Here is a 22,255-nt window from a genome sequence, read left to right as displayed (position 1 = left end):
TAAAGAGCACCACATAAATGATGTCTTGCTATATCCCAACAACATTAAAGGTAGAAGTCTGTCATTCATTCAGCTGTTATTGTATTCCAATCCAGAGTAGAACCACATCAAAAGTAACAGGAATTGTACATGCAAAAGGTAATATGAATGTGTATGTAAATCTACAAAGGCACAAACGTTCATGGTTGAGTCATTCCAATTAGCAAATGCAGTCTTTACAGTAAAAGCTCAGCACTATTTAATGTTTGAAGGGTTACCAACACACCTTTCTGCAAGTGCAAACAAGGTATTCTTATCAAGTGACCAATCCAAATAATCCACTCAGGATTAATGTATCCTAATATGTATCTGCCACTGGTCTGAGAAACTGATTTCTCCTCCTCTACACAGCACCTGCTCAGAGATGTACATAGATGGAAAGATGTTTTTCCTCTTTAAAGTAGTATTTTACCATCAGAAGCACTCAGCACCGTATCAGTGACCACCAGCAGCAATACTGCTAGCTTAAATTCCATACCAAGGCTGTTTCAGCTCCATTTAGTTACTTCTTCCATCTGTAGACTGTAAGACCAACAGCTTGCAAAACAGGTTCAGAGCTTGGGGAATTCACATGTTAGAACTAGGAGTGTCTTTTGGACTACATCCATGTATTTCTGAAACTAGGCACCACACCAAGAGTACACAAGTGAAACTTTGAAGTCTGTTACAGTAGGCCTGGAGTTCAGCATAAGCAGAAAACTCCACCCAGTCTTCTGAAGAGTTAAATACCCTGCACAGCTTAAATTTACTGAGTCCTTACCTCTGCCATAAGCTCTTGCCTTCTTTGGATTCAGTTTGGGTTTTAAAGGAGCTCCTGGCTTCAGCTTGGCTTTAGGGAACTGTGACAGGTAAGTCATTACAGAGTGCTCATCCACATCAGGGTGGATAATTTCCTCAGGAGTAATAACCTGAAAGACAGCACAATTAAATATATTGTTATCAGTGCTTGGATACGGCGTGTCAACAGAGAAACAGAGCTACGGCACAAATTCTTGTGTTTCAAAACTCCCACAGTCTACTGTGATTTCTTACATTCATTTCTCTCTGATAAAAACTAGTTCATTTATCATCTCATGGCAAGAAAAATCAAGCAGCTCATTACGGTCCCAAAGCAGTTTGGGAGGCAAGGGGTTCCTACACTTTGATGATCGGGGGTTCTCATGAGGCTGCAACAAGCTAAATGGTGGCAAGCCAAGACAGTGCAGCCACACTCACCCTGAAAAGCAGCATGGGGATAAGTGAAACCAAAGAATGGGGATTCATAATGCTGTGTGCTGGGGCCTTGATGTACAAAGCCTACAAAATGAGACTTGGGAGAGTTTTTTTTCCTGCTCCTGGGATACAAGGTGCTCCAGAAACTCCAGCACTTTTGTTCAGTTTTATCAGCATAAAAATAGCCTGATCTGTGAATACATTGTCCTCTGTTTAAAAGTCACCTTTGGAGGTGATTCCTTAGTCCACAGAGTTTCTATTTCAGATAATTAATTCATAGAATTACTAAGGTTGGAAAAGACCACTAAGACCATCCAGTCCAACCCCAGCCCATCCCCACTGTGTCCACTATTCACAGTCCCACATCTCCACGGTTCTGGAAGACCTCCAGAGATGGTAACTCCACCACCTCCCCAGGCAGCCTGTGCCAGTGCCTCACCACTGTTTTGGAGAACAATTTAGTCCTAACATCCAATGCAGCAAAACAAACCCACTCAGGCATCACTAAAACTATACTATCTCCCCACTCCACATACTTGCAACACTGGCAACCTTTAGCACAAACCCCTACACAAAACCTCATAACCAGAGCTCTGAAATATAATAGCACATTTCATCACAATTTGCCCTTTCTCAGGGATTTTTTTCTTAAGTAAACTGTGACCTTCAAAAGCATCCAAGCAATTTCACCTGCTTTCCCCAGTCTCAGCATGCTGCAAGAACCAACTCACGCAGTGCTTCCCACACTGCCTTACCTGCGGCACACCCAGCCAGTCATCCGCCTGCTGCATGGCCTCACGAGCGTTGTCAACAGGTTTGCTTGGGTCCCATGTCTCCCAGTCAGGGCACAGACCTGCAAGGAAGTTGCATCATTAAGCACTGACTGCAGAGAAGCTTCCCTAACTGATGAAACCAGCTACTTGTAATGATGTTGCCGTAAAGACATTTGGACACTGGCAAGAGCAACCCCAATGGGAGAAGCACATGCTGCTCGCTGAAACACTTCTCAGACAACAACCAGGGGCTCTTCCAGCTCAGTATTAGGAAGCCTGTTCCAAAAGCCTCCCACCCACCTTGCTTGTCAGCACAAAAGACGTACAGCTTCTAGGTCAGCCACGCAGAGCACGGCTTTACATTTAAACTGTGGAAGACACTGCTCTAAATTCACCACAAATACACCCAGGGATCCTTTATGTTCTGGTGGTTCTCCTACAGCACATTTCAAGAAGAAATTTCAGCTGCCTGCAACACTACCCCACACTGCATTAGCAAGGCTGTATTACAAGAAAGTGAGGAAACTGCCTTTTTCACACTTCATCACATCGCTTGCCTTGAGCTGCACAGTTGTAACTTGCTAAACACTCAGGTTGCAGGCAGCGTGCAGCTTCTGACTGCCCTGCACTCCTGTGCAATCCTCTCCCAGGACACATGAAGCCTCCTGCTGTACCCTGAAACTGAGAGGTCGTTGGCACTCACTGTGGGAACAAGTCTGTCTTGCATTTGGGAGCAACCACTTGTGCCTTTGTCCCTTGCCCCCAATACTTAGACATAGATGCAGCACCTCCAACACTGCAATCGCACATTCTGCTTTAGTCCAGTGTTTCTCTTGGCCAGATCATTTACAATGTGCTGCTTCCCATGGCTGGCCTCTTCAGACTCCAGTTTTCCTTACAGCTTTGCTTCCACCTTCAGTACAGCCCTCCAAACCTTCCCCTCTATGAACAGCAGAGCAGCCCCAAGAACAGAGGGCAAGGAAACATTGATCAAAGGGCTTACCTGGAGCGCAGCTGTCAACGAGAGCCCCGAGTGCTTTGCCATCCTGCCAGTTCTGATTGAAGTTTGTGATGGGCAGGTAGGGGATTTTGTTCTGAATCCAGCCCAGCAGCCTTTGCTTGGGGGTCTGCTTCTTTGCATCATCGTCACCCTCATCCTCCCACACAGGCATGGAAATCGAGTAGTGGAGGATAAGGGTCCATATCAGACCAAGGATCAACTTCAAGTTTCCATCAACTATAGCTTTACTATCTGGAAGACAAAAGACAGACGTTGGATTATTTCCTGTTCTGTAAGGAGGCACATTTTTAAGTTCCTCGCTTGTACCCAGGTAATCCAGGTGAGAAGCCCTTAGGTTTCCACAGGCACTTGCACAGGCAACAACCCTGGTTTATTTGATCTCAACCAAACCATGGCTATCCTGCAACCTCTCAGGATGCCCCTGCATCAAGTGATCTTATCATTCAGAACAGCAACTGCCACCAGAATAATTGCACAGGGATCTTAATGAGCACTAGCTAGTAAATGGGAAGCGTTCAGTTCAAATTCAGAGTGCTTATAGGTAAAGTCAACAAGTGCTGAGCATGCTTTGTGCACTCCTATTCACCTCATGTACCACAGCAATACTTTGATGCCATGTTATCAACATACAAAGGTCTTGACTTTAAAAAAAATAAGTGATTATACAGAAAAGCTACCAAGAAAAGTAAGCAGCAGGGCATCTCCTTTAACCCAGTGCTCACACGATGCTTTTAATATTCACATGGTTTCACAATAGGACAGTATGTCCCGAGCAGATAATACTCTAACACCAGACCTTGAGTGGCATGTTATCTTTCTGAACAGCTAACATCTCGTTGGGCTTGGATTTTATTTGCATTTTTTTAGGCATCAGTTTTGACTAATCTTACAGAACAATGTTAAGTGTCTGGGACTTGAATGCTCGTAGCTGATCTCACATTCAGTCTGAGATGTACAACAGATAGCCAGAAAGTGAGTAAACCCCACTGGATTTTAATGAGCAGCTGTGAAGAGAAAGACAGCATCACACAAACACTGCTGTTTCCCAGCATCTTGTGCTCCTCTCCCTCTCCCCAAGTGAAAGGCAAGCTGTTCAGCAGAGGAAATCACCCTTTGGTTGATTGCAAGGGAGCAGCTCTTACACCGGAGCAGAAGGCACAGTCAAGTTTCACATGATCACAGAATGGTTAAGGTTGGAAGGGACCTTAAAAATCACTGAGCTCCAACTCTCTTGCCACCCATCAGATCAGACTGCCCAGGATCCCATCCAACCTGGCATTGAGAGCATCTCCAGGGATGTGGCATCCATAACTTCTCTGGGCATGGGAGTGCCACAAAGCCTTGCTGGTTGGCTCTGCACAGTGCACAAGATGCACAAGCAGTTACCAAGGCTGGAACATACCAAGTGCCTCAGCACCCATCCCACAGCAGAACCACCCCTCACAACACAGTGCAGGCCACTGCAGCCTCATGCCAGAAACATCTCCAAGCATTAGCTTTGGATTTATACTGACATCAGCATTTTTACTAGAATGGATGCAGCAATGATTTACCGTTCTACAAATAAATTTGTCTCAGAACACCATCCAGCATTCCCAGGGATAAAAGCCAGCGGGACAGAGTCACCTCGAGCACACCGCTACACACACGTTACTCAGGATAAAGAATAGCCTGTTCCATATTTACAGCACATAAATATGTCTCAGTACAGATGTACTGTGGTCACTGCAGCAGCTGAGCAGCTTCCTCCAGCCCCAGCACCTCTGAAGGCACAATGCAAGAGCAGGGTTAAGAGCCCATGCTCTAAAGCTTCTCCTGCAGCACAGGAGCCCCCAGCCCCAGCAGCAGGAAGAGGTCACAGCAGGAACAAGACAGCTCTTCCTCCTTGAGGCTGATGCTGTCCATGCAGCGGTACTTTGTTAGCAAAGTCGGTTTGCTCTTACCGTCTCCACACTTCCTGACATGCATTGGGATCTCATGATGTAATTTTTTCCAAGCCTGCTCGCAGAAGGACTTGTCTGCTCTCCTTTAGGGTGGGAAGAAGGGAGGGAGAACTCCTAGGCAGGACAGACCTTATCAGCACCCTATGGAGTAGCCACGGGGATCCCTTCCAGCTTCCACCAGAGCTCAGCCCTGGCCCGCCTCGGCTCTGAAATCCCTCAGAATTCAAAAGAACCCTTTGAGGTTCACAAAGAAATCAGAGTCTAGCCCAAAGCAGCTTCATTTCCAAGCAGCAGTGTAAAGCTCAGCTCCGCTGGAATGCTTTGTCTCTCCAGAAAAGGCTCTGCTTTAATGGAACTCTCTTTAAATAGTGAACCAAGACCACACAGTGTCTGTCCTCTTAGAGGTCTCTTGATGTTAACATGCAAACACCAGATGCAGAGCAGCAGACCAGCAAGCAGCTGGGCCTGCACAAGTATCACAGCACCAACCCAGCTCAGTACAACCAAGCCTGCAAACACCTCCACCAAGCGCACACTGCCAGTGTAAAACATCCAAGACTGGAACACAGAAAAAAACATAATGTTTCCAGTTACACTTAAGCACCAAAAATTATTACTCCAGGCACTGTCATGTACCACAGCTTGGCCAGTTTTCCAGTGGAATTCACCCATCTCCTGGTTTGCCTAAAGACACTTTTCCTGGCTGCACCAGACTGGAAAATGGATGATATGAACAGCAGACCTTGCAGCACTGCTTTCCTACCACGAGCACTACTTTAGTCATACTTATTTCTCATACAGTCTACACTTTGAAGCTTTACAGAGCCTTTCAAACCATGTTCTTCTGATTACTCCTCTGAAGCTTGTCATAAGTCTATAGCATGAAGATACACGTTTACTGCAGTCACTGCTTCGGGACACAATGTAACCACACAGCCCCTTCAGCAGACACTTCTACCATCAGCAAAGTCGGATGAATTAAGCAGATGGGAACAAGTTGCCTGCTTTTCGATCTGCAACTGGGAAGATTTACACCACATTCATGAGGTCACGGGTCAGTCTCTGCTCTCAGATAGCAGAGATAAGACTGGAATTAATGGTCTTAAGTTGCCTCAACCAGGGAAGGTTGAGGCTGGATATTAAAAACAAAATTATTCTGAGAAAGAGTGGTAGGGCTCTGGAATAGGAAGGAAAGTGCTGGGGTCTCCATCTCTGGAAGTGTTCAAGAAACATGGAGGTGTTGCACTGAGGGCCATGGTTTAATGGACATGGTGTTGATGGGTTGTGGTTGGACTTGATGATTTTGGAGGTCTTTCCCAATCTTAATGATTCTGTGAACGTGCATGGTAGAGACAGGTTGGCTGTTGGACTTGATGACCTTGGAGGCCTTTCCCCATCTTAATGATGAGAGCTTGGTATTTTAGGTTATACTCTCCATCACATCAGACATGGGTACAACAAATGAGTTTAAGTGCACGTTTAGGGCATAGAGAGACGTGTGCTCCCACATACTGAAGTGAGGAGCCCTCTCTGAACTTAATTCACATTATGAAGCCTCAGCAAACATCTCTAAGGGCCACTCACATGTACAGCACCAAGCACTTGCTCACCAGAACTGGTGGGAGATGTCTGCTTTTGAGCCTGTGATGACTTGAGCCCAGCAGCAAACAGACAACCAAATTCAAAAGTGCCATCAGGGCACCCAAACGAGTAGCTCATAGCATGTTTTTATTCTTCGTTTGTTTTTCCAGTGGCCTCCAAGCAACATACAGCCTAGCCCTAATGTGCAAGCCCTGCGGCCTGCATGGTGCATGGAAGTCAGCCTACAGCAGCCAGCACATGGCCCAGCACTGCACTCAGTGCATCGGTAATGCCGAGTGCTACAGGATGGCTGCCAGCACTACTTGCTTGTTCAGTGCCGGTGTTGGTTCTGCAGAACAGCTCAAGCTCTCACTCTTCTGTTAAAGAAACGAAGAAAGCCTATATATAGCCTACGACATTAAGTTTTATGTAGGAGTATCCTGCTTCTTAGTCAGCTATTAGGTTTTAAGTGGCTGCCTGGTAGGGTAAAGAGGAAAACAGACCAAATCAGAGCTAGCTTGTTTCCCCCATCACACCTCAGAGTCTAGATTGTAATTCTGACCCTTTTATTATCCTATTAACTAAGTGGCAACCAGCCCAAAAAATGGATTATGGATATTCCATAGGGTTGCAGTACACGCCAGTTTCAGTCTTGAAACGGAACCAAGTTTTAACTGCTTGAGCTGATTTATAATTGTTGCTCTATACTAAATATTAACATGATATGTTACACTTGGACATGCTAACACTGCACTATTTAGAGTGCAGAGGAAGGCATTACGGTGCCTAGTTTAGAGCCAGCAAACTCGCTTGAGCCTCAAATGTGAGGGTCGAAGCTGAAACCTGGCCTTGATCTGAAGCTTGCAAATTCACCTATTCCAGTGGAGACCTCTGAACTTCACCTGAAGTTGTGCAACACAACAAGCAGGATATCAAGATCCCCCACTTCATCTTGGCTCTTTAACTAAGGGTTGTCTTCAGGCTTTTAAGTCACGATATCCATGACCAAGAACATTCAACTTCTTCTGCCTTTAAATTAAGCACCTTGGACAAATTACAGTTGTATTCTAAGCTTCTTCAGAGCTATAAAAATAATTATTGCTTGATTTCAAGAGTTAGTCCTTCAAGTGAAATTCTTGCATTCTTATGCATCTTTCACAACAGCTTCCCTTGCCCATCTCAGGGTTTTTTTCTAGCACAGTACACATTCATTATTTCAGTCAGCTTCATAGTAGAAGAAAGATGGTTTTGAGAGTTAATAATAATAATAGTGTTAATATATCAAAATAATAAATCATCCCACACGCAACACTAGAGGCCCCTCATTCCTCTACTTTAAAAATTTCCAAGTCACAACAGCATGGAAAATTCCAAGCAGATCTCCAGGAAAAAGGGAAAAAGTCTTCTCCATGAGGGCTGTCGCACACTGGAGCAGAAGCCCAGGGAGGCTGTAACATCTCCATTGTAAGATATGTTCAAACTTATGTGCACGCTGCCTTGAGCAGTCTGAACAAGCTGAACTTAATAAGTACTTGCCTTGGAGAACATGACCTTCAACAGTCTCTTTGAAAAGAAATTATTCCACAAATCAAAAAAGTCCTAATGTTACAAGTGAGCCTTGGAAGAGCACGTTTTGCTTATGTGCAAGTCTGCCTTAGGTTGAGATTAAGCACAAGAACTACACTAGCTGTAGCAAGGTTCCTTGAACTCTGCCCCACAGTAGGACTGCAAGTCATTTTCTGTTGGACAATTAGTGGAAACAAGATAAGCTACAGCAGCAGACAGCTTCCTTCTAAACTGAGCTGTAACACAGACTGTGCTACGTCTTGTGAAACAAATGAAGGACTGAAAAAGCATTTCTGAGTACTGACTTTTTTTTTAGAGCTGCAGCCGTTTGATCGGTCTGAGCAAAGTCATCTCATACATTCTGCCTTCAGCTTTCACATAGGAAAGCTTTAGCACAGCTTGGACTAATCTNTACAGCTGCAGCCGTTTGATCGGTCTGAGCAAAGTCATCTCATACATTCTGCCTTCAGCTTTCACATAGGAAAGCTTTAGCACAGCTTGGACTAATCTTCACATCCAGCTCTTCTAAAAAGCACTTGCTCTCTCCACTCTTCATGTTGGTCTCATTCACAACTTAATGCAATGCCTTAAAGTGGAAGAAGATGACAAACTTAAAATATATGGTCCTTCATAAAAAAAAACAAAGGTGTGGTCCAATAACAGCACCTTCTTCATGTTTCCAGACACGGAAGGAACTTGTACAGTGCAAAGTTCATCTCAGTTACATATCACTTATTCTAAGCGTTGTCATCTTGCAGCTTATGAGTTCTTCCCCACCTCTAATTATTTTCATCTAGTATTCAATAGCTACAGTAATTGTAGGGGGATCAAAAGTGAAGCACTCATTAAGGCTTTATATTCTGCAACAACTAAGGCTCACATTGAACTAAGCTCTTTCAAAGCCCCTCTCCACATTGTTTGTGCACACCAAACAGAAGTAGTACGCAGATGAGATGGAGTTGTCTAAGACGAGCAAGGACATTCTTTGCTGAAGCATACATTATGTGTTCACAGGCTTACTCTGCCTGCTAAAGACATTAGCAACATCCTCTGTGGGGATAGTATGTCTTTAAATCAATTACATGGGTTCCTCTCTGCTTTGAGAACATACTTCAATTGTTTCCTTCAATGACCCCCTTAAGCTTAGGTCTACCTCGCAGCTTCTCAGAGCTCAGCACATAGCTCACTGTCTGGACGTGAGCAGTCAGCTTACCCAGGGAAAGCACAAGTTGTGCTCCGTGCACATAGTTGGCACCAGGATAGCTGAATTCCAGCCAGGTCCTTGGATTCGTAGCCATAACCTGGTAGCCTCTAATGGCAACATACTCCAGCCTGACTGCATCTCAGCCATGTTTGCAGCTTGTGTAAAGTGGAAGTGTAAATGAACACATCAGCTCCACCAAGCTTTGTAAAACATTCTGTAACTCCTTTTTAACAAGGATTTTTCTGGGCCTCTGGGATGGAACTCTCAGGAGGTACAACAGGCAACTGTAAAATTAATTTGGTCCCTTCAGTGCAAGCTTGGAGAAAAAAATAAGAGGCCTTTAATACAGAAAGAATCAAACCAACAGGGCTCTGAGGAGCAAAACACTCATTCAAATAGTTCTGCCCAACTTCTTAATGGGCACCTGCTTAGCAATGCCTACTGAGCACACACAGAAGAGTAAGGCGCAACAGGAAGGGAGCTTAAGCTGGTGGTATAACTGCCACCAGTCCAGCTTCTCCAAAAACAAGTGGAAACCCAACATGGTTGGAAGGAGAAGTCAGGAATTTCAGAACTGGGAACTGCTAGGGCAGGAGCGGAGGAAAAAAGTCAGACCATGGGTGGCTCATGATCAAATTCCTTCCTACTGTTACTCTGCCTGATACAGGGCTCCTGTTGCCTTTAGAGCCATATACCAAGCTAAAGACAAGTAAAACATGTTGATCTGACATGTGGCTGTTGCCTGTGGCTCTTCCTGCTTGTACACACCCTCCTGACTCTTGCAGCGAGTGCTCCCTGGGGACAAGTCTGCCATGGCAGCTCTTGCAGAAGGAAAGGGTATCAGAGACAGCTGGGCTCATCAGCACTGCCACAAGAGCATCCCAGTATGGGAAGGACAAGCAGGGCATAAGGAGAACTCAGTGATGCCCACACACCCCAAGGAAGAGCAAGGATGCAATGCAAAGGGTAAGAGCTACCATTCACACCAGCCATTTAACACTCATCTGCCCTCTGCCATGCAAGTCCTGGTTTGCAACTGCAGAACCACAGATGCAGATACAGGAACACCACACTAATTATTAGCTTCCTTTTCAGGAAAAAGAAGTCGGTGTGAACGTTCAGCCTCTGTGCCCCAGCGAGCTTCCACAAGTGCTACTTTGTTTGCTGCCAGCCCCAGGAGGCAGCACGCCAGCCCCAGCCCTCTACACCACCATGCTCCGTGCCCCAGCGAGGCTGGTGAGCCCCTGCCCAACACCACCGGCTCCTGCGAGCCCCCTGCAGCTCCTGGGATTGCCAATGGGAATCAGGCCTGCTGCAGGCCATGACATCACCACCAAAACCGCCAGACAACCGGCCTCCGCGCAAACAAAGCGCATTCCCCGCTGCTGAGCTCATCCGGTGCCGGCCAGGCCACCGCAGCTCCCACTCCTTCAACAGGGGCACAGACACACTGCTGTGTGCCCTCAACAGCACAGCTCTGCTTCTGGGGTAGAGAATCAAGCAAAGCGAGGCTGCAGATGCCAGCATCCCTTCAGGCTGCACCATACAGCACAGACCAAGGGCTTTTTCCACTGAGGATGTTCCAACATGTGGTGAGGATGCATATGGCAGCCCCCAGCCACAGGTTAGCTTCACACAGTGAGTGGCCACACCAAGTCTGCTGGACAGCTGTGCCCTATCAGCCAGTAAGAAGGCCAGTGGTGTCCTGGGGTGCATTAAGAAAAGCATGGCCAACAGCTTGAGGGAGGTGATCCTCCCCTCTGCTCAGCCCTGGCAAGGCCACATCTGGAACAGCGTGCAGTTCTGGGCTCCTCAGTTTAAGAAAGGCAGGGAAGTGCTGAGCCAGTCCAGTGGAGGGCCACAGAGATGATGAGGGACCTGGAGCATCTCCCATATGACGAAAGGCTGAGGGATCTGGGACTCATATGAGACCCCTATAATTCTGAGAAAGGCCCGGGAAAGGCGTGGGAAGCACGGGATCACGTCCCCACACCAGCAGGGAAGCACCAGGAGGCCGGAAGGATGATGAGAGCAAGCAGTCAAAGGATAATTAGTCACTGGGGAATTACATGTAGAGGAAAGTCCCTGAGCTTTGGGAACAAGCACGCTGGAAAGTGGATTTCTGCTAAATGGTGAAAGGAGGGGGGCAAGAAGAAAGGCATCCTCTTGCCTCTGCCACATCCTGCTGAGACAGCCATGAGAAATGCTTGCCTCTGCTTTTGTACACATCCCTCCTCTGGCACAGGATGGTGAAGGGGAATGACCTTCATCATGTCAGCAATGCGGCTGCAGCACAGGGAGCCTTCGCATTCCCATCACAGCAGGTCAGCAACACGGCTACCCAATTCAGAGGAATGTGGTTCTATCTTAAGTGAGACATGAAAGTTTCAGTCAGATGCAAGAAATACTTGTCTGGGAGTCTGATAAACTGGAGGCTGTTGTTGCATGCAAACAAAAAAGCACCTCCTCACAGCACATCCTGTGCCTACACAACTAGAACACCAAGCCTTGATCAGCAAGACTGCACTGATAAAAGCAGCTGTGGAGTCAGATTTCTGCAAGTGTAACACAACAAAAGCACTGAAGAGTGAGAGCACTGTAACCATCTCTGGATTAAGGTAAACCCTAAACCTCACCTGTTCACTGTGGGTTGCAGCAAGGCTAAAGGAACACGTTTACTCACACTGGGAGTAGGTCAAGATGGCTGTAAGAAACAAAGTGTAAAGCTCTGCAGAGATAGATGAGCCTGTTCAGATAGGTATGAAGGCTGCTTGGATGAAGCCAAAACCAACACGTCAGAAATTACCAAAAATGTTTGGGGAAATCCTTTGCCACAATATACATTGAGATTCAATTTTTCCATCTGAAACCAGAATCACTGCAAAGACACAGGGCCGCTTGAAGGCAATCCCCATTCATGATTGTGCCAGGCAGGGCTGCAATCACAGCATCATGCTGCAGCATCAAGCAGCTTAAGACTGGAGCACAGTTTGTGGTCCTGGGCTGCTAACACACCAGCAGATATCCCATCAGTTATTGCAGCTTCTGAAAGGATTTGTGGTTTGTCCAAGTCTTTTTCTCTGATATTGAGCACCTAACAGCACATCTCTGAGATAAATATATAAGTATTTAAGCCCAGAAACCCTGCATCATATTCTCTATAGCTGTTTGCAGCTTTGTGATAAGCTTACTGCAGAACTTATCAGGAAGTCAGCTGTCTCTGCCTTAACATTTCCTCAAAAAGCGATTAATTCTCCTCTAACATAATCACATCCTCACTACAGAGAGTGCTCATCGTCCCGCACAGGAGAATATCATATTTATGATGTTCCAGTGACAAGCTGCTCACTCAAGGACCAGGCCCATACGATTCACCTAGTGGTGGCAGCTGCCTATCAGACAATCCCCCTGTGAGAGGAGCACTCAGAAGCTGGAGGGCAGTGGCAGCTCTACAGAGAGGCACAGTCACACGGGTGGTCTCCAAGCACCTTAAGAAGAGCCAGATGGGATTAATGGCACAGCTTCAGCACACATTAACCACAGCTGCATGACACGCGCCTGTGCAGAGCGCATACCCTCTCACCCACGCTTCCCAGCACTCCGTCACGGTCTGTGCTCATTGCACAGCCAAGCTTTAGGACACACAGATGCACAAGCATCACCCCAAGCAGCCAGCCATCACAGGCTGATTCCCACCTTGTGCCCAGGACCATTCTGCTGCCCTCCCCTGCAGGCAGCACACCCACTGCTTGCAGGCAGCACCCAGCTTTGCACTCTGCCATGTACACACTGACTGAACAGGGTGCAGCCAGTTACCCAGCCATGGGACCTAGTTTTTCCACTTGCAGCCTCACATCATTCATATTTGCAAGCAAACTGCATTTTGCATTCCTAGCACAATATAGAAAAATGAAGCACTGGCTTTAAGGGCAATGTCACTAGAGCCAGAACAGTCACAGCCACACTGTTCTGCCTGACCTCCTTCTGTACCACCTCCTAATTTCACACTTATCAGGAGCACTAAAGATAAGCTCGATCAGGACTAAGATTTACACCCAGAGACAGTCACCACATCCCACAGCACATCTCCACCCCAGAGTCTACGTATCATTAGCATTTCTGCACATGCACACCATAGCTTTGCTATTTAAGCGACCATCAGTTCCCAGGGACCAATTCCATGTTATCCAAGAACAGATTAATGGCACACCAATCCAGACAGGCAATATTCTGTAGCCTACGTTTAAGTAATAAAGTTGGTTAATTAAAATATTTAAGCTTTCCCTGCCTTAGGCAGCATTTTTAACCAATAGCTGCAGCAGTTTGTGTCAAGCAGTTCACTTTTCCCTCCTTCTAATTAAAAAGAAACCTGTTAGTTGTATATAGCCTAGCTTCAGTTACTTGCTCTATCAGAAATGGTATTACTTCATTTTTAAATATTGAGTTCAGTGCTATGCTGTGATACCATAGCAACACGTAATGCAGATGTATTGAGGCAGATTTTTCTGTCCCTGGCTCAGCCACAGGTGCTGGGCAGAGCTTCACTCAGAAACCCCACACCTCAGCTGTTCCCTGGGACAGAGCCAGCAGTATCTCACTCAGTTTGCTGCCCCTGGTGCTGTGGCCTCAGCTGCCAAACTGGTGTGTACCTGTTCAGCAGCTCCAAAGAATAAGGCAAGCCTCAGTCCCACATCTAATCACTGCTTTGTACAAGCACCTTGCAGGGAAGGTCTGCCCTGCAGAAGCTTACCCCATGTAGTGCCCTGATCTCAGGTCATGCACTCTTGCAGACTCAGCAGCCAGGAGCTCAAGGGCTGTCCAGGCTTCCAGGGGCAGCACAAAGCAGGCACAGCTCTGGTTCCAGAGCAAGAAAACTGCCTTGGGATGACACAAGGACCAAGTGCGGGGCTCTGGTGCCTGCCTGCATGGCAGAGTGAGTCACCCATGGGATGTTCCAAATCACCTCCCCACACAAAGCTCTTTCTAGGCCAAATCCTCATTTCTGGAACTGTCATTTTTAAGTTCCCATCACTCCCACAGTGTGCCAGTGGATCTTAAAGCCCCTCAGCTGGTAGTGAGACAACATCACAGCTGCACCCAGGGGATGTTCAGCCATGGCAGCCAACCACCCCTCAGCCAACAGAGTAGGGCACCAAGTCTAGGAATACATCCTTGTGTTTATATACACATCTCTTTGTGATCAACTCCTCACATGACAAAGCTCACAAAGTGAGGACGCTGGTGGTGACAGGGTTAATTCCTTGGGACAAGGTCTCTGCAATATCCTTCCTCAGGAGTCCCACATGCTCCCATGTTCTGTCTCTGTAAATGTCTGCATGTCGTTAACTTGCTCACTAATGCTCACTGAGCAGCCACTAATCATCTGGCTGTGACAGCACCAGGGTCAGGGCTGTGCCATCCAGCCTTTAAAGCGGCAGTGAGCTGAGTGAAAAACATAAATGGTGCCTTTTCTTTTAACCCCTATATACCAGAGGAGAATCTGGACTATTCAAAGATAATCTCAGACCTTTCCTGCTTCTTATTAGGTGGAAAAAACTCTTATTGGCAAGCTGCTGGCTGTGCTGCTTCTGTACAGCTTTGGAGAGCACTAGGGCACACAGCAGCAGTACTCAATAGCCTGGTTCTGTAGTCCATCGCAGAGATCTCACTCTGCTTTCAGCAGCTGGATTGAGATGGAAATCCTCACTCTTGCTTACTGCCAGGTTAGGTCAGGAACACAACCTGGAGCTGGGATCTTCTGGGGTAGCAGCTGTACTAATGAGCAGTAGGACTTCTCTCTTGTACCGCTCCTAATGGATGCAGCCATCCAGTTGTCCAGCATGCACACTGTGTACTCAGCTAAGAGTGTCTAATTATTCATTTCTAACAGCACTAGACACCACAGTGCTGCACAATGACCACAAAGCTCACGCCCACACAAGTGGCTAGGAGCTTCCACACCCAGCACAACACCAGCTCTCACCAACTTCCTTTTCACATACAGGCTTTGTTTGCTGCCTGTAGGAAGGGAACAGATCTCTACATTCTTTGGAGATGACACAGGCACAGATCCTCAGATGTACAGTTACCCCTGGACACTTATGTTGGTCTTCTCATAGACCTCCAGATTAACCCAGGCAGTTTGAGCTACTTCTGCACAATGGGATCCCCATGAGGCAGGTTTTAGAAGCTCTCAGATGGCAGAAGCCAACGAGTCCATGGATTCTGGTGATAGTCTGCACACCCACACTGAATACATCAACCACTCATGAGTTGGGAGCATTGACTGCACTACTACAGAGGGCCCTTGAGGTCCAGACCAATAGCTTCCATGCATTTGCTCTGACATCCAGAAGCCTGACATCCAGCACTGAGCTCAGGCTATGGCACTGGAAGTTCACACTCCTTTAGGGGTCACCACATTTTCCCTAGCAGTTAACAGCCTAGTTTTGCTTTATAATTGCATTTTTACCCCAAGTCTAAAAGAATTACTGAAAGAAGTAATCTCCAGAAACAACCAAAGTTATTTCTATTGGACTTTTAATTAGATCATCGATTTTGTTCAAGCAGTTACATAAGCTATGAAACATTTGCATGCAGCCACAGTTATTCAACAGCCAGAATGGAGCCGAAACAATGTGATTAGCATCCCAGTCTTCCCACAGTGGTATGTTAGGTCCGCTCAGACACTAACACTTCCCCCACAGGGAAACCTGAAAACAAACTGTGTCTGTGAGTGACAGAGAACCACTGTGACTAACAGGTACCACAGCAAGCAGCAGCTCTGCAGAAGTACCCAGGTGTTGGAACAAAGCACAGTTTACCTATGCTGAACACCCAACAGCAGTCCAGCTCCTAGCTCTTGCACTGAAGCTTGCTTTTCAGCGTTACTGGAATAACTCAGATCAATGCAAAGGTCATTCAATTCAGTGTTTTAGAGTAGACTCTGAAGTGCGAGGGCAACAGATTATGTGGGGAATCTATAAACTCAGTTACAGAGCTGAGAATGAAACCCTGCAAAAACCTACGGTCTGGGTGTTACTTCACAGCCTCTTGCATTGCTAAGATGACAGTTTGGCACCAACACTGCTCAGCAAGCCAGTGTTCCCCATTTCACAGAAAGGGTCATAAGTCTGGTTAACCCAAGATTTGTACCTTCTGTCTGCAAGGCATGTTTGTCATCACACCCCTTCCTATCCAGGGTGATGCACCACAGCTGCATGCAGGACCCCATGGGGCAGCTGCAGATTGGGCACTTTGTTGCACTAAAGGTACGTTCCAAGGTGCTCTCAGTTACACAAGGACTAGTCTGGGAAGCCCACCAAAATTGTGCTGCAGTGACTGCTGCAAGATTTTTCTTAGAGAAGGGCTGTAAAGCAATTAATTACACCACGTAAAGGAAGGATAGTAGGGCGTGTTAGTATCTAGCCACAGGGAACAGTATTTCCTCTTCTGTGTTTGAATAACCTTCAGATTCACATATCATGGATGTTTGCTCAGAGTGCAGGTCTGCTCCCACAGCTTTGTGCACTGCACCCAGAAGGAGACGTTTCAAAGCTTATTTACACGGCACTTCATGGGCCACCTCCTACAGCGTGCTTCAAGCCCACCAACCACACCAGTGCCCTTTCATTCAGCCCCAGGAAAGCACACACACGGGTTTTGTCTCCTTGCAAGGGCAGCTGTAGACTAATCAAGAGCAGCAGGCAGCCAGGAACAGCGCATTCAGCCAGCAGGGCTGCAGGCAAGAGTGGGTCACAGCCACCCCAGGCACAGGCCATGCAATGCAGCTGCCCTGCAGGCCCCAGTGCAGGAGGTGGGTGGAAACAGCCCGGCCATCAGCCAGCAGGAAGGGCGGCCTCACAGCTTTCGGTTACTGCTCTGCAGCCACAAAAACGCTTCCACCACACCCAGGATTGCTGCAGAAGGCGGCGTGTGCCTGCACTGACATGGCTTGCCTCAGCTGAAGGCCTGAGTGGGAGAGATCTGGTTCCAGAAGCATCAGAGCTGCTCTGTGGCTCCCACTGCCCCATGCAGGCACTATGGGCTGCTCTCCTCCCAGCAGAGCTGAAGGCTGGGTCTGGGGTCAAGAGAACGTTGGGTCTGGGGGCCACACCAGCATCCTGCAGGCTGACCATCACAGCCTGCTGTACTTCACAGTTTTTTTTCAGTAGGCCAGTGATATATCAGAATAACTTATGCTTTAGAGTTTGACTTCAGCATGGACTGGTTTCTCACCACTCAATGAGCTGTCTGCTTCTTTAAGCTGTGAGGAACACTACCCAACAAACTCAGAGAAAGCAGCCCATCAACAAGAAGACTGTACAATAAGAGATCATTCTCAGAGGGTCTGGTTTGCTGGAGAGCTATGGCCGCTTTGTTCCAAGGGCAGCACCAGCAGGAAGCCCACACCACTCCACGCCACCAGCAGGGACCGGATTCTGCTGCTCCAACCCCTGCCCACCCCCAGGCAGCTCCAGGGCAGAACATCTGCTGCTGCGTCAGTCAGCATAAGGCTTCCCCAGGAACTTGGGCAAGACCACATCTGGCTGCTGTTTGAAGTGGCCTCGCTTGTTTTTTCCTAACAAAAAAAATAGCCATTTTTATTCTTGCAAGAGCCATGAGTATTGCCATCAAAACATGTATGCAATGTCTTGCTTCTACTTTGCTAGCATTGTACCACAGATGTTAAACTTCCAACTTACAGCACAACAATGTTTCGCATTAGGAATTGTAAGCCATTAAGCCCACTGCAGCAGATTCATTCCTTACTGTGATGTACCAGATGTTATGTGGACACTCAAGGTTAGTTGTAGAGAGTGACAAAGCTGAAGAAAGCTCAGAGAATGTGTTATAGTCCAGAGAACCATCTGGTTATGATAAAACAAACTCACTGTAAGGTCTTCAACTACAGGATCTTGGATTTAGCTCCTAACAATGCAGAAGGAAGTGTCTTCCCTATTAAATTACAGGATACTCAGGAGGAATGCAAACAGGCAGGAGTGTGAACTACAGACTTTTTTTTTTGTCTTGTGGTTAGAGAAGAATAAATCTGTACCAAACAAAAGCAAATGCAGGGAAGAAATCCCTCTGGAGTTTCATGGCATTAATCCCCATGAACAGGCAGAGCTTGCTCAGCCCACTGAAGCAATAACCTCAGACCTCAGTTGACTCAACTCTGAACCCATCATCAAGGCCCTGGGAGGAACAAGAGCAGCTCACCCCAATGCACCCCACCCAGGCAACCGTTACAGGGCTGGGTCCTTACCACTGCTACCACAACTGCAGCAGGCAAGAAAAAAGAAAATAAAGAGCATCTACTGCAGGCTCCACATGCACTTTTCTCATGAAAACCACTACTCATTTCCCAAAACACCATAAGAGAGGGCACGTATTTGTTCCTCTCTACTGTTAGCACAAATACAGCCTGCAATGAACTGAGCCACGTGAGTAGTACAACACAGTGAAGCCTGTAACAAGGACTACATAGATCTTCTTACAGGGATAGGCAGTGAAGTGTGATCACACAGTGATGTGTACCATCAGGCAGTGAAGGATGGCAAGTCCACACACAGGTACACCTGATGCTGGTGGCAGAAATGTGGGAGAACACTACAGTTAATTAGAGATCCATTCACATCAGCATCACCTGCAACATACCATTTCTCTCTGATGTCCTTGTCAGCATCTGTTTCTAACCTAAACCTCACAGGCTCTTCTTGTTCAAGTCCCAGAGTCTATTTCCAAGGGGCAAAGGGAAAACAGAATTCCTCCAAAGCTTGAGGGATTCATTGTTTTACTTTGCGCTACAAGGAGCAGGCAGAACAATACTGGGAATTCAGAAGCATGGCCACACACAAGGTTAACCACATTCTTAGATTACACTGTAGGCTAGGAAAATAGTTATCCTGCCCCACTTAGATTTAAACATCCCCATGTAAGCCAATACAGAGCATAGCATTAGAATACGGAGCAGTCAAGACTTCAGTCCTTCCTGAGTGGAAGGTCTAGTTTTCCAGTGCCTTAAACAAAAAAGATGTTTAGCACATCAGCCTAACCAGACCCAAATTACTTGACAGAAGAGTCAGAACACTCCATAAGTTTACTTTCAGATGCAGAACACTAGAACAGCCCACCTCAGCTACCTGGCACTAACTTGGAGTAAACAATTCATGTAAAGCCATTCATTCCTGCGTGGGGCCAGGTGCTGGACTCCATGACTTTTATGGGTCCCTTTGAACTGAGGATGTTCTGATTTTATACTCTTTGGGCCAACAAACTACTGGAAGACACAGTGCTGAAGAGCCCAACCAAATGACTTAGAAACCAGAGCCTTTCCAGCAGCAAGGTCCACCGTCAGTCTATCAAAAATCATTTTCGAGGGGAAGGATTAAGTGTCACATTTCCAAGAAGCAGAAACCTGCTTCCAAGAAACACTGGATGTTTTCCAGAAAACAGCCTCCAGGGCAGTCACAGGTAAGTGGCAGACAAAATGCAAGTGTGTTTTGACTACCTTCTTATGATGTGTTAATAGCACCCGGAGTGAGACAGAGAGAGACCCATAGCATATACAGGCTGAAAATACATTTTCCTTTTTTCAGCTGTCAAGCACCAGCTCTAAGTATTACCGGATAACACATTCAACAAGTTTTAGAAGCAATCTAGGAATTCACAACTGGTTTTGTCATCCTGTAGTTCACCAACAACCAAAGGCAAATGTTAAAGCCAAATGCTAATTGGAGCCAACACCAGATCGCAGTGACACAGGAGCAGGCAGCAGCACCGCCACGCAACCCCCACCACCTCTCCCCACCTATTTTCTCATATTACTGTCCAACATCCTGCAGTTGGAAGGCAAGTCAGATCAGCTCGCTTATCTGATGAAAGTGCAACCCAGCGAAGAGAAACCACATGTTTTTCAGTTTGATCAATCAGAGCGCTGCAGTCTAGGATTTCCACCTCTGCACTGCACCAAAAACAAGCAGCTGCTCAGCACCCACCCTGCTGCTGCAGGCAAGCATTGGGTGCGAGCCGGGCAGGTGACAGAAACTGCCTGCCAGGCTCCAGACCTTGAAACCCTCTGGCTCCTAAGCTAAAAATCAGTTGACTCCTACCACCTGATAACAGAGTTTGCAGGAGCAAGCTCTGTACCAAACTTAACTTTTACCTCCTCCAAGCAATTCTGTGGCTTCTACCAAAGCACAATGTGGCTCCCATACAAAGTAATCCCCAGGGCTGATCAGCTCCTTAGGCCAAGAGCAAAGCCCTTGTGCTCTGCATTCCTGGTGTCCTACTCCGCAGCGCGCCTGCACACCACTCAGCACCCAGGAATCTGCAATTATCCTCAGTCTGGCAGAGAAAAAAAGCCAGACTTAGCACTTGTTAACACTTCAGTGCTACCCTGCACCGAGATGAAGACTCCTCGCGTTCAAATCACCTGCCCCAACAAGTTTAAGGCTTTCCATCCCGTCTTCACTGGATGGCACAGCACACAGTGGTGCTTTAGAGCTGCTTTTTTTTTTAAGCCACAGATCACAGAGACAAGTCACATACCTGCACTGCAGTGAGGGCACCTTGTGCCTTAAGGAGAAGCATCTTTGATTCAGCCCATGGGCTCAGCTAAACAAGGTGCAGGAGAGGCTGAATCCAACTCCTGCTCCAAACTGAATCAAAGACTGTGGTCAAACACTGATTACTCAGAATATAATCAGATCAATGAGATAAAGATGGAATACCAGACTTCTTCAGTAGCAAGCATTTAGAGGTGTGGGTTGTAGTACTTAGCAGTAGCTAAGTCATACCGCATGGCTTCCAAAGCGTTCCTGGAAGTTAAATAATAACTGGAACACGCACTGCATCCATTCAGCAGCAGCCTGATGGCATTATTAATGCCAGAAATCCAGCAGCTGCAGCCGTCTGGATTCCCCAGCTGATTTGGCTCAGAGCTGGCCCTAAACACCCCAGGCCCCAAAGGCCAACCTGGTCATAAAAGTTCTCCACCTAAAAGCCCTTACTTGTACACAGCTCCAGACCCTGGCATGACCTCATGTTTACTCAGCAGCACAAAACAGACTGAAAACCAAAGATGAAATTCAAAGTTCTTGCACTACAGGCAAAGCAACACTTTGCAGCTTGCAGAAGAGGCAGCGTGGGCTTCAGCCCATCGAGCAGAATGTCACAAGGTTTGTTTGTAATGTCGTTTCTGGAAAGCCAGGTCAGGATGTTTTTTTTTTTCCAGCAGCAGCACAGTTTATCCTGGGCCATATGTACAGTCAAAGCCTGTCCTACCACCTGGCTCCTGCTCCACCCACACATCATGGATGGGCTGCAAACCCCTTCGTGCACAGCCACAGTCACCTCATTCCCCAAACCACCAGCTCTGAGTTGTTTTTTATGAGGCAATACAGCATAAGTAATCTACAGAAGAGCTCAATGCCTTCAGGGCTTACAGCCACCTCACAGCTAAACCTTATCTTCTGGCGTCACGGTGCTGCTGCAGCGGTGTCTTGAGGAAGGAAGCCACAAAGAGCCAGGCCTGACAGAGCAACCTTCATCTCCGGAGCCTGTCAGGAAGCCTTACAGAGGAATAGGAAGGCAGCTGGAGCAGCTATACTTTCCTAGGGCAAACAATGCAGCGAGAGGGAAGAGCTCAGCCAAGGAGCTGGACAGCCGCAGGTCAAGGGCACGCATGTATGCAATGCAAGTCACCAGCCCCGCTCCCAGGTGCTGCCCCTCTGAGGGCTGCTGTAGGGCACCCAACAGGACCCAGACCATCAGTGTGAGGAGCTGCCATGTGCCCACCTCCCACACCAGGCATGGGTTTCCAGAAGGATTCCCATCCCAGACAAGTTCACTATTCCTTACCATTGTCGCTAATGCCGCTGAAGTGAAACAGCTTTCACCTTGGCCAAGAGTT

The 22,255-nt window shown here is 47.2% G+C and overlaps 1 protein-coding gene across 1 annotated transcript in view; it reads right to left on the bottom strand.

Moving 5' to 3' along the window:
• Positions 1–22,206, bottom strand: part of LOC107319866 (filamin-B) — a 63,387-nt gene extending 41,181 nt beyond the window's left edge. Inside the window, exons 1-5 of the mRNA XM_015875137.2 lie at positions 21,953–22,206; positions 20,507–20,688; positions 3,028–3,276; positions 2,007–2,104; positions 800–947 (exon numbers count right to left, since the gene is read on the bottom strand). Of these exons, the coding sequence (XP_015730623.2) occupies positions 800–947; positions 2,007–2,104; positions 3,028–3,276; positions 20,507–20,688; positions 21,953–22,206 (931 nt within the window). The remainder of the gene's footprint in view (positions 1–799; positions 948–2,006; positions 2,105–3,027; positions 3,277–20,506; positions 20,689–21,952) is intronic.
• Positions 22,207–22,255: the final 49 nt, after the last annotated feature.

Source organism: Coturnix japonica, chromosome 12 (assembly GCF_001577835.2).
Source record: "Coturnix japonica isolate 7356 chromosome 12, Coturnix japonica 2.1, whole genome shotgun sequence".
Lineage (NCBI taxonomy): Eukaryota > Metazoa > Chordata > Aves > Galliformes > Phasianidae > Coturnix > Coturnix japonica.
This window is presented reverse-complemented; position numbering and strand designations above follow the sequence as displayed.